The sequence below is a fragment of the Dendroctonus ponderosae genome, unplaced genomic scaffold (genome assembly GCF_020466585.1).
Source record: "Dendroctonus ponderosae isolate FM_Combo_2020 unplaced genomic scaffold, Dpon_F_20191213v2 Dpon_F_20191213_5, whole genome shotgun sequence".
NCBI classification, from domain to species: domain Eukaryota; kingdom Metazoa; phylum Arthropoda; class Insecta; order Coleoptera; family Curculionidae; genus Dendroctonus; species Dendroctonus ponderosae.
In genome coordinates, this window is record NW_026018715.1 from 9,719,612 (window position 1) to 9,735,546 (window position 15,935).

At 34.7% G+C, this 15,935-nt stretch overlaps 1 protein-coding gene across 1 annotated transcript in view; it reads left to right on the forward strand.

Annotated features, from left to right (window-relative positions):
- Window positions 1-3,158: 3,158 nt before the first annotated feature.
- LOC109535140 (G-protein coupled receptor dmsr-1) overlaps window positions 3,159-15,935 on the forward strand; it is a 33,389-nt gene continuing 20,612 nt past the window's right edge. Inside the window, exon 1 of the mRNA XM_019900977.2 lies at window positions 3,159-4,833. Within this exon, the coding sequence (XP_019756536.1) occupies window positions 3,876-4,833 (958 nt within the window). The 5' untranslated portion in view covers window positions 3,159-3,875. The remainder of the gene's footprint in view (window positions 4,834-15,935) is intronic.

Sequence of the window (15,935 nt, forward strand, 5' to 3'; positions counted from 1 at the left end):
TGTGTGTGTAGTTCATTCAATCATCCTTCATAAATTCACTCCAGTTACAACTTCCAAGCGTGAAAAGCTGGCTTAGTTCCTGATTTATGAATATTAGCGAACAGCAATTTTTGTTCGTTTTATGATGTAGGGTTTTGGCTTTTGGGCCATTAACGCAAAACGTCCTTGTTGACTGGTCTGGATTTAATAGGAGCCTTGTAAAGAAAATTGAATCGGTAAAGCTGAAAAGCGCCTTTGAGCAGTGGCTTTGCATTAATTATATTTCTTGAATTTCCTTCGTAAGGGAAAAATTTACAACACAATTCACTCCAAAAGTCAAGCTCCTGCAAATAACAACGGAATTATGTGAAAATCCACAAATTGTGCGTGCACTCGGCTTTTAACGAACATTTCTGTTAACCAAACTCAAGTTTTGAAAATGTTGTTTTTTGGAACTATTTGCGCGATTTAGGAGGCGTATTTGAGTGAGAAGCTTGTAAATAAAGGACTTTTTACATATATTTGCCGAACAAATTCATATAAGTTTAATCCCGCTTCAAACTAACTAAAAAACGTTACATGAAATCTTGCACAGCTTACCAAAGAAAAATATAAAGTATTTTGAGTCGAAACTAAACTGCTGTAAACTGTTAATAGGACATACTTTCCGAAGCATTTAAAAGCAAAAAAATATTACCCAATAAAGCGGTAATATTTGTGTGATAAAGTGATTTTTATATGCAAAAGACTTGTTTGGATTTATTAATCGTTAAAGTTCAAACATTATGGGCATCGATTATAAATTTATCGTTGGCTTGAAGAAAAACATTGATCTGAACAATTTACATCATACAGTTGAACATTTTGAGCAGACAGTCACTGTTCTAAAAGGAGCAATTTTGGGTTGCACCAAATTATTTTTCCTTTACAAAACTGGTTGTTTTTTTCAGTCAGTTGGTTTTATTGCAACACTTTGACAAATTTCCTACGTATTTGAATTTGAACAAAAAAGCTTCTGCTTCCTACTTCCACAAGTTTTAAAAGACGAAGGCGTCAAGATTTACAAGCCAAATTGAATGATAAAATTTGTCCGCAAAACTGCAAGTTTAAGCGAGCATTCACAGTGCAACATCACAATTCTGCAGTAAACTTGATCGTAAATAACTTGCCAGTCCGAAGCCGAGCTGCAAGTTTCCCGCGAAGACCGGATTGGTAAATTTGAAATGAGATCGCTGATATTTACTTAATGGTATTTTGCACAATTTAACTTTCAAGTCAGCTAAACGCCAACCACAGTTTCTTCCAGGCAAACGGAACATGTGCGATTTGGACGCGACAATACTCCACTCCATAAATTTTAATCCTTTGACTATACATTTCCGCCTTGAAACTTTGCGATAATAGCCGAGTTTTGCGCGTGAAACTTCAGAAATTTGTATTTGGTTTGCGACATGGAAACTTTAAATTCGAACGCCTCTAAACTTTGCAATTTGTCATCGCTTTGTCGAGTTTTACAACTGATCTGTTTGATAAAGTTTTTCATTGGATTGTATCGGAATTGTTACGACTTGGCACTTTTCTTCGGCGTATCTGAAGTTTTGAAACGTACTACGTTTAAAAATATTCTGATTTAGCAGCATTTTTTCCCGTATTTACTGGTATTATGGACAAACCATTTAAAGGGTAATCAGAGCAGTATTGAAACATTTATGATTATCGGCGTTGCTACAAGCTAATTCAGCTGGGCATATGCAAATTAGCTGAATGGGTTTGCACTTTAGTTGGTAAATTAATTAAGCGTACATTCAAATACAAAACGGTCGTATATTCAAATAGCAGAAACTAAATTCCAGGGCTGGTAGAAATAATTCATTTGAAAATTCAAGGCCCTAGAGCTTCCCAGCTCTTTGAAGCTGAAAATCGCTTCGAAATGGAGCTTCTGTCCAAAAATGCTAACCTTATAAAAATAAAAAAACATTTGTTCGAAAAGAGACTTCAGACCTAGAATTATTGAACTGGAAACTGGAATTGAAATGAAACCATTTGGGCATTTTATGCTAATACAGAAAAATAACAGTTGTTTTTTTATTGGAAATGTCTGAAAGTATTCAAGCTTTGGAGTCGGCAGGTTTCAGTGAACTTGAAGTACCAATCAGTAAGTAACATTGAGAAAGTCCAAGTTTTAAGGATTTTAATGTAAAATTCAGCTGATCCAAGGAAAAGAAAATTGTCTGGGAGGGGAATAAAAATATTTTTTTAGGTGAATAAAAGAATTGAAAAAATAAAAAGTAATGGTTTGCGTTCCATTCAAAACATTCCATTCAAAGGAATTTGTTTTTTCTATTATTGGTGAGCTTTGGTTCGATTATTTGATCACTCTGGCAAAAAAATTTGTAAATTACGTTTTTCGCATCTTCAAATTTCTCATGAAGTTTCGTTTTTGAAAGTTTGTTTCTAATCGTTTCAGTTTTGACCTGAATTCCAATAAATATTGCTTTTAAACTACTCGTTTAATTCTATCTGACATTCCCGGAATAAATGCAGTTAAAAATTGTGTAATGGGTTTATTTGGATTTTGCTTTTCATTAAAACATTCATCAGTAAAGAAATTGGATAATTATTGAAATTAAAAACTTATTTTCTGAACTACTTTTATCTTGGAAAATTTGGTTTGTTACAAATAATTTTTCCTGTTTCTTATAATTTTTTGACTTTCCATTTTTGCCAACATCGGGTGATTTCAGTTCAGTTTCAGTTTCAGTTTTAATTTTGAGTATCTTTCTTCATTTGAAAGTTCACAATTTTTTTATAATACATATGCAATATCAGCAGTAATCAGCAGGGAGAATTTCAATCCTTTTATCTTTTTGCAAAAATTTTAAACCTTTTTGTTCTACTGATTAAACAATTATTTTTAATAATTATTATTAACATATTTAAACAACATAAAATGTTGTCTAAACTCCAAAGAGAAGAGAAAACTCGTCTTAACATATCGTGATAAACTACAGCGAATTTTACATGAACTTCCAAAAAAAACTTCCAGTTTAGATTGCAAGAAACATCAAACATTTAGAAACAATTCAATTGAATCAGATAAACGCATGCGTCGAGAAGTTTTTAAAGTTTCAGCAGCAAGCCGCTCAACTCAAGTTTCTTCTTCAGTATCCCGAAGCGCATCAGCTGGATCGGCCAGCTGCAAACAACTCCGCAGCTAACGGAAAATAGCGTTTTACGTAAAGTTTCCAAATTTTTTTTCATCGCGCTGAACTTTTTCAAAGTTTCCGAATGTTGGCAAGAAAATAATGCCGAAACTTGGTCCTCACTGAAAGTTTAATGGTGTTGCTGGGAGGTTGAACATTTAATCATTTCTTCGAATTTGTTCAGTCAAATAATGTGCCATGGGGTTCTGAACTTTCCTGGTAATAATTAGATGGGCTTCGATGGGAAATATAAATCGAAACTCCTAATTAAGGAAATGTTTCTAGAGATTTTGATTATTTTATTATTGTTCAATACGTTTCGTGGTCCCAATTTTCGGAAATTGGCCTTGATGTACTTTTAAAGTTCCACTAAGGTTCAATTAAGGGCTTCGATTAAACGTTGCTGGTTGCCTTAATTAACGGTTCAGCCCTCATTGAAAACTTTTAAGGATATTTCCAAAAATACCCCAGCTGAGTGAAGGTTGCAAATATTTCCGGAATTATGTTGCTGTTTTTCCACTGTTTGCATCAACAGTGATTGACATACTTCCTTTGCATGCCCAGCTCGCAATATTGTTGATAATTCAACAGAAAACCGTGATTGATAAATATTCAATGAATGGACGCTTGCCAGACAGTACAATGTGAAGAAACTTTGTCGGTGTGCTTTTGTGAGGATTTCTTCTTGGAGCAATGAATAACGCAACAACTCTATACTGTGACCTGAATGCATTTTCCCAAAAATACGAAACAATCCATGGCCAGTTGAGTTTTGTGGTTTGTATTTTAGGGTCGATTGCCAATGTGTTGAATATTTGCGTGTTAACTACCAAAGAAATGCGATGGCCTACCAACATGATCCTTACGGGACTGGCCATATCGGATTTGCTGGTGATGCTCGAGTACATCCCATTTACCATCCACAGATACATCAATATCGCAGGCCATAAATACATAGAAAACTACTCGTATAAATGGGCGCTGTTTATGATTTTTCATGCGTTGTTCAGTCAAGTGTTTCACTTTATTTCCTGCTGTTTAACAGTGATTCTGGCCATTTGGAGGTACTTGGCCATAACCAATCCGCATAATTCTAGACGATGGTGCGACGCCCACAGAACTATTTACGCTATCATGATCACTTACCTGGTGTGTCCAGTTATTTGCACGCCTCTTTTTCTGTCCCTCAAAATTACTGCGTATAACCAAACGTGCGACAAGCACGGACGAATGCTCAACAAAAAGGAATTATTAAACTACACGGAAGTGACAACCAAGAAACTGATTTACATCATCGATTACGTGAACGAAGACTACAAATACACGAGTTTCTGGCTCTATGGGGTGGTGATAAAATTAGTTCCCTGCATTTTACTGACTCATTTATCGCGGAAACTGATAGTAGTGCTACTGGAGACGAAAAAACGCAGAAAAACCCTGCTAAGCTCCACGTTGCCGCTAGAAGATGTCTACGAGGTTCGTCCGTTTTTCCAGAAAAAATTCGAAAAGTATCGACAAGCCGACAGGACGTCTGGGATGTTGGTTGCCATTCTACTACTTTTCTTAATTACCGAATTCCCACAGGCGATTATGGGTCTGCTAGTTGGCACAAAAGGTCAACAGTTTGAAAAGGAGTGTTACAGGCCTTTGGGTAAGTTTTAACCAGGGTCTTAGATAAATTTGAATGCCACTTGATCTAGGGTCGAAAGACAATCTTTTGAACATCCAGGGACTGGCTGGAAATGAATTGATAAACAGATATTATATATGTGTTTGAAGTTTGACTATCTTGGCTGTTAAAACAGACGGCGTGTTTAATGTAAATTTCAGGATATCGTTTGGGATTTGGATTAGCTGGGTTTATTTCACTACCGAGTTTACATCTGCTTGGTTTTAGATCGATGGGTGTTATTTGGGATTAGAACGGGTTTCACATGTAAAATAGTCCTTTTTTCTATCTCTAATATTTGGATTTGTCTGTGCTTATTCATTTCAATTTGCCTTTTTCCAAACTTTTAATTTGATTGACTAATAAGTAATTGTTCAGTTTTGAGCGATTTTGAAAACAATATTTATGTAATGAATAAGTTGTGTCCTTCACGCCTTCAAATTTTTTAAAATTGCCTAAACTTTCCATATTTTACAATCTTCTTAGAACGGAAGTTTTACTTAAAATTTTCAGTTGTCACCAATTCCTTTACAAAATAAATTCGTTGATTTGAATGCGGCAATCAGAGAAATATAGATTTGAAACAAAACACTTCTGAACCAGTGCTTGGCAGTTTAGTGTATTTTAAGCAACTTATTTGTGAAATTAAAGTTATTGGGTTTAATGGGTGTGATTCTTTATTTCTTGGCTTCGTCTGGGAATTTTTCTTGTCATTTTTACAATTTTTCTAATTTCAGAAGTTGCCGATTGATAAACGTGTATTTTGGAGTTATTGTTAAGTTTGTTCGCCATTATTTCAATTCTTTTATTGACCATTAATTAATTTTTTCAAACAGTTTGTGCTCAATAGATTCTTCTTGCCAGAATAAAACTATTTAATATCAAAATCCTATATTTCTTTAGACATTGAGTTCTAGAAGTAATGTCTAAATACRTTTAAAATTTGGCCGAAATTTGAATTCTCCACTGACTTTTAAAMATATATTAGCTAAAAAAACTCTCATTCGCAAAAAAAAAATCAACGCTTAAAGCTGAATTTGAATTTTATTTATTTATTTATTTCTGGAACTCACTGTATTAAATTGATGCATGGAAAATTCACATGATCATTTATAGCCGAAACTGTAAGTAAAAGTAAATTAAATACGTTGAATAATCAATTAATTATTATAATGATAATAAATAAATAAAATAGACAAGTGCAGATTTCGAAATGCACCAACTTCAGGCACCCCCAGAACCGGTTTCGAGCCTATTAGCTCTCATCAGGGGTTCAGACTAAAATTATATTCCGAAAACTGTATGCCATTCCGCGTCCATGTGAATATATTCATTTCAGGTTGAACCCAACTGATGAGAGGTAATAAGCTCGAAACCGGTCCTGGGGGWGCCTGAGGTTGGCGCATTTCGAAATCTGCACTTGCCTATTTCAACAGCTCATAACGGCTCTGCTGATGCCGAAAGTTTTTCGTTGTTCATAATTATTAGATATTTCGTCGACTAAACTTTCTGTCTTACTTGAAAGATTTTCTCTTCTAAATCCTGAATCGAGTATTTTTCGAAGATTTTATTCCTTTATACACCATTTAATAGGGAATTTTATTAGTATTAAGATTATGGGTCACCGGCAAAAGGACCCTATTTGAAATTTTAGATTAAACAGCGTTTAAAATAGTTGGTTTTGAAATTCAAACCTTGTATATTTGCCAACAAATATTCAACTGTTGCAAAATACTTTAGCATTTTTTGAAGAAAGAATTAGAAGAAATTTGCCAAATATTTTCTAACAATTTCTGGAAATTACTTCTTTTCCAAATCCTTCTGTCAATGAAAGAATTGTGCTTGATAATTGTTTCAACAGTTTTCCTAAAAAGATTATTAAAAACGATCAAAATGAAATATTGCGACCATCCGGATAATAAATGGTGTTTACTTTGCAACCGGAGTGCTATTTATGTGRAGCTCCCCAATCTGTTCAAAGTAATAATTGAAAATTATTTTTTTTRAGAGAAAATACCACATTTTTTCCTAGAAAYCATCGRTCTTGGGATGATTACAAAACGCCTCGAATCATAACAGCAGCATTTTACTTCTCGTGATCTGCATCTGAGACAATTTAMAAAATATTTAYGAACACATCTTCAACATTAATTATTCGTAGCACTTTATCTATAATAACGATATTTTAGTGGAATAKGAAAGTTTACTCAATTTCTTGCGTCTAAGTAATCTTTGCAAGGAAAGTTGAATGATTGATGGCGAAGCGCACTTTTTAAGGGCATAAATTTCAATATTGAGTAAATATTGAACATGATAATAACATCGAATAAATCTTACTTAACTTCACAGCAAAGACCYGCATACGAAATTCTAGTTTCAACAAGGTTTTATCATCATTTTCATTTTTTCATCATTTTATATTTTATATTTAGCGTGGAAATAACCTCAGTGAGCTCCAATAATATTTAAATCACTTTTTTTTCGGAAAACAGACCGTTTAAAATGAACGGCATGTCCGTTCGTTCCTTTCTTAATAGCCGAAAAACCTATTTAATATGCTGCTCATGGATAACCCAATAAGAAGCAGCGTCTCTTTCATTCGACACTTTCCGAATGAAAATGAATATTAAGTGATCAATACTCATAGAGCATTCAGCTAAGCGATAATTATATTGAACGCATCACCGATTATTCCTAAGCGTTTTTCTATGTCAAAACAGAAGCTCCCTTGCCTAATACCTATTATTTACATTGGAATTTAAATAAAAATACATGAAAACGTGATAGTAGCAGAAAAGAGGGAAGTTTTTAATTGAAAAAGTCAGTGCAGTTGAATGTTTAAGGGAAAATGCGAAACACGTAATATCGGGTAAAATATCAAGGAAATAACTGAAGGGTTGCTATAAAATTAGATGCCGAAGTTCATTAGGGAATTTGTGGTTTTGCCTTGGAATTTGCTCACTTTGTGCTAAAATAACTGCGTATTTACTGGTTTTATGGAAAAGGAAACTGGCATGTGTTTTGCTAATTTTCAATTGAATAAATTTATCAACCAAAAATGGAATTCAAGCAACTGGATTTTTTATTTCTACTTTAAATTCTCTATCTGATGATGAATCATTGGAGATATTGGTTCAACCTAATTCCAGTTGAAATGCCAGAAATTGTCTGGAATTTTAACTGCAGGCGTTAACATCTCACTGCTAGTGGATCGGTATTCGCATTATTACATTCCAGCAGGCACATTATTGGCATTTTCAGATATTTCACTGGTTTCAACCAACGAGAAACATTTTTTCATGAAACACCTGTTGCCGGTTTTACAATTAAATATTCCTTAGAACAGCTTTTGCCAAAACAAATAATTGTAGTAAAGTACTGCGAACAGCCCCGGTCTAGTTTTTATTCACTTTTCAGCTGAGCGGCTTTTAGCGGAAAACTCGATTAGTACAGGACAAAGAGCGTAATGCTTCGCAGAGACTGAAAAATAGGAAAAACTGCTCGTATTCTAAATTCAAGTGTTTCCTGTTCGCTAAATATGCTGATTTTGGCTTTTTTATTTCCTTTTTAGTTGTCTAATTACAAGTTTGTACTTGGCTTTTTTATTGTGTGTTGTGTTTAATTAAAAATTCAAATGACAGTAATATAAAATTGTAGTACGTATTTTGGTTAATCATTTTCTTATTGTTTCTTTGCATATTAAATGACAGAGGAGTCAGACTTTCAATGCTCTTAATTAAAGTGTGTAGTCACAACGTTTCGGTTGCTAGTATCTGGAACCATTTTCATTTAGTTGAGTTTACTGTGATTGTGCGTGTTGCTATGATGAAAATTCAAATTCAAATTCAAATTCAAAATTTATTAAAAATATATATGTAAACAGAAAATTATTTGTCAATTTACAATTCATATAATGTAAAAATTATTTGTTGAGTACCTAGATACCTTGTATGTACTCTTGAGGTTACAATTTTTTTTATATCAGTAATCATATTTTTATTTTCTGTCCTGGTTTAACAGAAATCCACATAGCATGCTATACATGTATATTCTTACCTAAAACTAGCAACTTAAAACATTTTCCCGAGAACTCAACTTTTGAGAAAGTATCTGAACAAATGTGTTATATCCTGTGTATAGTGATATATTCTCTGGATTTTTTATTAAACAAATTGAAGTTATTTATTGATCTTATTATACTTGGCAATGTATTATACAATTTTGGGGCTACATAATTAGGAAACTTAAGATGAATTGTTCGATTATTTTTTTCAGGTAGAGCAAGACAGTTGTTAGATATTTGTGTTGTGTTGGGGTGAAACGTGTTATCTTTTCTACCATTTTGACCAGGTTTGTCCAGGTTTACCAGTCGTCAAATGCTTCGAAAACTTTCTTTTGAATTAAATATTTTATTTTTAAATAAACATATTTTATCCTAATTCCTATTCAAATTAGCGCAAATTCTGCAGAAAAAACGTGCAAATTCTGCTAAAATGTGTTCTCTAAGCGAGCAAAATCTGGGAGCGCAACACAGAAAGCATTAACAACGCACCAAACATAAAACTGGCGAGTTCCTCGGGATCTAGCAATAGAAGCAATATTCCTGCTGACGTTTCGCAAACAGGCATTGCATCTTCAGGGGTAATTTGCTCAGCGCAACAACCGCCGCTGACGATGTAAGCTATTCGTGCTTGCGAAACGTCAGGAAGAATTTATTTTCCACTACGGCCTAGTCCCGAAAATGTCAATAACCGCAAAAGCAAAGTTGTTAAATATTTTGCTTATTCAGAACTTATTTCTACCGTTTTAACAAATTTCATTTCAAGAGTTGGAATCGAAGGCGGGAAAGAGTCTGCAAAAATTGACCTTTGTAAGAGTCATACTTCAGCCTAAACGAATTTAATTTGTGAAATGTCCATTTTATTTCCTAGGGACAACTAATCTATTTTTTAGGCAAAATCCGAACCAGATTATGGTCACACATTTCCACTCTTATCTTTACCGATTGAAGCGTTTTGTCACGTCTCAAACCCAATGTTTCTGATTTTAGCGGCGAAAAAAGGGTTGCAGGATCCAGTAAACCGACTATAATAAATCGAGTGATCAAGCAAATCGATCAGTGTCATAATTTATAAAATCATTTCAAAACCAGACTATTCTGGAATCGTCTGCTTTGCATGCCATATTATATTCAAAGAAATGAGGCAAAAACACGACTTTCCCTTTGTTCCCACCACGTAACGTAACTAGCAAAACCAGAGCTCGAATTTATGGCCTCATACATTATTAATAAATATGTCCTTTATATGACTACATACTTTGCCAGGTAACATGAAGTAGACAAAACATCAAGCCAGATGCTTTTGAGCGGAATGTTGTATTTTGTAAAACCATCAAAAGTGAATTTTAAACGGGAGTTTTGCATAAAATGAGTAGGTCGATGTAAATTAGTAAAATGCCTAATAGTACGGGAAAACATATTTAAAATTCCATAAAAAGAAAGAAATTTTCTCCAGGCAGCACCATCACGATAAACTAGAAAATACATGTTTTTTTATAATACACACTTCAGTTTATTAGACATTTTTCCCAATGGGATTTTACTCGGAGTAAACAATAAAGTCAATTTACGGCCCTTCAAAACGATAATTCAGCTCATCTATCAAGACCTGAAAATTGCTTGCTTCAATACATCCATAGATTGGCTGCAAAAAAGCATCATAATTGAACGCAACTCGAGCATTAAAAACTGAATATTCCGGGTTCTGAATTGCACATTGTGCAGGTACGGCAAATTATTCTTTATGCACTTGATGGCTTTTTATGAGTTTATCCCACAAAGGGAGATTACCTGAAATTGCAAACGAACGTTTGCAGATTTTACCATTTGTTTGACTTACCGTCTCATTGCTGAAACTAGAGCAGCAAATGTAGGTCATAAAAAATTTAGAGCACGGACGATTACCACGAAAGCCTTGATGTAAATATGTTTTATAATAACATTTTTATTTGAAATTCTCTGCAGGCAAACGCGAAGCATTTTTGATGCATTTAAATCCCCGGTCAGCAAACAATGAGGAAACGTTGAACAAAACGTAGATTTAATTTCGGTCGCGCTAATAGCTGTTTATTGTGTACCAACAAATACAACTGGTTACTCAATCACATTGCTTTAATGGACATTTGCTAACCACCAAAGGCGAAAATGATACACGTGTTTCACCTCTTTCATTAAATCTAATTGAAAACAGGATTTGAAGCTGCATGAGTACGAGAGTGCATTTATGTAATCCCTTTACGAACACCGACAGGAAAATGCACGATGGACAGTAAATAAAACTGTACAGTTATTTCGTTTTTATGGAAATTTCTCACTTTTTTGCAATTTGTTTTTTAGAGCTTTCAACCTAAATGACTCAATAGAATTGAAACGAAAAAAGGCTACTTTTTCTATGAAAGATTGAATGGCATTTAAATTATTCGACTTTCTCTGGAATCGTCATTAATTCTGGCAACCTGAACTGGGGCAGGAATGGTTTCGATTATAAAATTTCCAAAGCTGGAAAACGCAATGAAACTGACGATTGAGTTGAAAAAATCACGAATTTATTTAAAGCATTATTCTTACTTATCGGTCTTACTTTATTGCATTAAGGCATTAGCTCGAAAAATTCAATTTGATTCAATTACCTACAGCAGATTAATTTTGGGTTCGACAATCCCATAACTACCAAAGATTCCGCATCATGAGGGTCGTCTTCAGTTGGACTAAATAGACAGTTTTCCAGTGCTTCAATTCGTGGGCTAATTTATTGCAGACTCCAAGTCCAAGACGGAATTGAGGGGTTTGATTTAAAAATTCCCTAAGCATTTAACTCAATTTGCTGCCTAATTGAATATGCACACTCATTTAATTAAGAACAGGAAAAGAGCCCTCAAAACGTCTCGTAAAGCCGAACGGAGCGCTGAAATCTAAATGTTAGTTTAGGGCACCGTTCTGAATCAAACCACATTATTGTGTTATCCCATGTGCTCCCATATTAACTTTTCAAAAGGTTTCGCACTTATATTATATTCCCCTTCGTATTCCCAAATTTTATTTTCAGTGCGGAAAGATACAAAAAGGTGAATAGACAGTGGGTAGAATTCCTTTGAGAATACAGATTTTTAAGAAATGAAATATAAAGTGTCTAGATAACAGCCCTTGGCCAATAACCATCAAAATAATTCAGCTTCTCTTGCTTTTTTTTCCTGATAGATTAATTTAAGTAACGCAGACTGAAATGTGATCCACTTGTTATCGAAGACGCCACTGTCGTCCAATTGAATATGGGCAAACAGGTTAATGGAAAACCTCTTGGAAACAACATCCCGCAACATGAAAAGTGTAGATTTTATGACAGAAAGGCAATAATGCTACCAACGAAAATGGCGTGGCCAAAGTCGGTAATAAAGTGGGTTTTATTATGGGTCGTTCGCTTTTCGATAGAGGTATGGGAATTGGCACTTTGTCCATTACAGTTTAATGCAAACTGCGAATAAAAAAGCCGGTATATAAATGTTAGTTTGAAAATTTCCTGCAAATGGCTTTGAAAGTTGTCTGTTGAAAAATGGTCTCTTTCGTCGTAGAACAACCACCTTACTTTGGATGTTTATAGCGAGAATTAAACAAGTTATAAAACTAAAGAAGCTGATTTATTACAAAAGCTTTTAGGAGGAAAGATCGTCAGCTTACTACCGTCATAAAATAGCAGGAAATGTTGCGAAGAAATGTTTTTTACAGCATACACTTTATTTGGTTTACATTCCTTTCATTTCCTCTTTGAGGAACTGATTTGAATTAAAAAGAAAAAAATACAGAAACCGTTGCATAAAAATGCCGTACAAAACTTTTCTGCTTTCATATTTCTTTACAAAATTACTTAGCGATATAAAAACGCATTTATTAATAATAGATGAGACAATTTGGGGCTTTGACGCGAACAAAGCAAACGCCGTTGTGTATTTCGGGGGCCCTGAACAAGTATGGCATGCCATCCAGATGATTTCAAAAAGTTTTGTTTCTTTAAAAATTAACATCATTTGTGTTCATCCCTGCCTCAAATATGACTGTTATTAGAAACTGGAGAAATACGTGCTTTACTGGGCGCTTTCAGCAAATCGAGCCATTCGTATTCCGCGATAAAATCAGGAACTTTTGTTTCAATCGTGCGAAAAAAACATTTCCATAAATCGCAGATTAGGGCCAAAATGTGTCACTAGACCGGGACATATTTAACAGTTTACCGAAAAATCAGCTTGCTAACAGGAAGTGAGGTCTATATTTTATGCATTTCAGTCCTGTATTATTACGGCTAGTGATATTTTTTCAAACAAATGTCTGCCAATATTTTCTTTCAATTTCCAGTTTCTACTTCTGTTTAATGCATTCAAACAATGTTCTGTATATGCCACTTCACCAATCTCCATGCGAGCCAATTTACCAAAATCTGTAATCCTATCATCAATTTTCTCAATCAACACAAATCTCATAAAAATGTTATAGGCTAACCGCAATCAGACAAAACTGTGTGAGTAATTTTACGAATTTTTTACTTTATGCTTGAGTCTTACTTTACTTTCGCTTGGTCTGCACTCTGCATTCAATGAGCACAGTGTTTGCTAAAAAAGCAAATTTGCATTTTCCTAAAATTGCCTTCAGCCATTCAAATACGTGACCGTTCGCCTAAGTAATGAAACCTTGCATATCTTCCGCTTTAAAACTGGCTTAATTGTCATGAGATTGTAGGAAACGAGATCGTGGTTGTTCAATTTAAACATTTTTTTTGGAATGGAGCATATAAAACGCATGGTTACTGATATATCAAGTAAAACAGAAATAAACAATACCGGAAAACTGGAGCGGCCAAAACTGAACACTAAATATTTATTAAGTTTATTTAACAAGAACTGACAACTTCTTCAAACAGTGAAAACTGTGTGGACTAAAATGGAAGCACAACAACTTGATGTGTGCTCGCTTATAAATTAATGGAAAGGGATAATTTCAGTATGTTGAAGTACGTACCACATAATACACACTTCTGGATAGAATCGCTGTTTTTCCTCGTAACTTTGTTAAATAATAATTAAGCTGAATAAACCTACGGAAACAGCCTGAAAACAATCAATACCAATAGAGAAACCTAGCGCTTCAATGAGATAGTTGTATTGTAGCTGCCATTCCCATTCCAACGAGCAGGACAGGTATTTAAATTGCACCTTGTAATGGATGAGGGCTTTTCGAGAATTCTGCATTTCAATGCGGCGGAATTAGAAATTTGCTTCAATGATTCAATTCAACAGAACGCTCCAGGCGGAAATCTTCAACTCCTGGAACGGCGAATCAATATTCCTGTCTGCAAGAACGACCTTTAAACAGTTTGATTGGAACATAAAATGTAACTTTAAGTGCATATTCAGAGCAATATCGTAAGGTTTAAGGGCCCAATAAGCAGTAAATTATTGATAAGGCACCAGTTCCCATAAAGGATCAAAGGGTAGATCCATATGCCGATTATGTTGTTTCGCCGCAGGTGTTGCTTGTTCGAGAACAAGGCTAGCAATTATTAGCCTGGTAACATCAAATTTGCCTTAGGATTTATGTGTACGTTATCCCTTGTAAAATAATTTATTGGGTTTGTTCCAATGACATAATCAAATTAAATAAATGCTCTAAAAAACCATGATCAAGAATATGGAGAGAGCATCATAACATAAAAATCAACTGGTTTTCCACTTGAACATTTCCAAATAGTAAACCTGTGAAGTTGAACATCCGATCCGCAAAACGGCGCTTAAAACGACACTTAAACCCTTGTAATGAACCTCTAATGCAGCGACTTTGCTCAATTTGAGTAAAGTTTTCGTTCAAACATTTTCGCGGTTAAAGAGCTTGACCATTTTGATAAAGCTCTAAAGGGCAGCCCTTTGCAACACATGCCAGCCATTTGAGGACATTGAAATGCAGTAATAAGCGATTTCCAGGATGGGTTGTTTCAAGTCGGGCTACTGATCCTATTAATGCTGCATCTGTCGGGTTGGAAAAGCTTCACAAAGCTCTACGATATGTGTTAAATAGTTTGCTGGAAATGCACAGGAATTCGAACAGTTGGAAGTTTAAATAAGCATTAGAGAAGAATTTTTAATCGCTCTATTGAAGATGTTTTATTGGGGAATTCTCTGAGTTAATGAGTTATAACTCATCGGTTAATGAGTTAAAACACGCACTGCGCCAACTCCTGAAAATTCACTTGAATTCCCAGATTTAAATCAGAGTACTTTTGGCTCTAAACCAGTGTCGTGCCCGAAGGGCTTGGCACAACTTCGACAGTCCGAAGTGTCCAATGTATTTGTAAGGGGCCAGTTGAGAGTGTTTTTTGTTTGTTCAACATCTGCATTAGACACATTTGGATCTCACCAAAGACTTGGCATCATTCCATCGCCAGTAGAATCGCCAAAATTGATTAATGAACTTTGGCTCCCATTTCATTCTGATGATGCTCTGAATTCCAAACTTTCAGACTCAAACTCTCTACTTGGTCTAATCTTGCTTAGTTCAGCAGAAATACATTAGTGAAGTGCGGTTTACGAAGAAACGAAGGTTTCCCAAATCTTTCTCGATAGTATCGCAGAAAGATGAAACTTTCAAATACACCGATTAATGTGTGCTCTTTCCAACACACGCCTTGGCCACGTTCTATTCCACTCGGCTTGGACGATTTTTTTTAAATTTCGACGGAATTTACGTGTCTACAGTCTCTTTTAAGTTTGAGCAAAACTTTCCCCATCTTGAGAAGAAAGTGAGCCCTTGGGAATGCATGATTCCGCATCAAACCATCTCATTCACTTTGGCATAAAGGATTTTTCTTTATTAACCGCAACTCAGATTTTACTCTTCCTGAACCAGTGTCGAGACAAAAAAACACTGTAAACTTGTCAATTGATTAGTGTTTGCCAAAAATCTGTGTCGTCATTGAAGATCTGCTCTCAACTTTTACTCTCAGAAATCCCACTTGTGCTTCTAGTTTCTCAACACTTCAAAA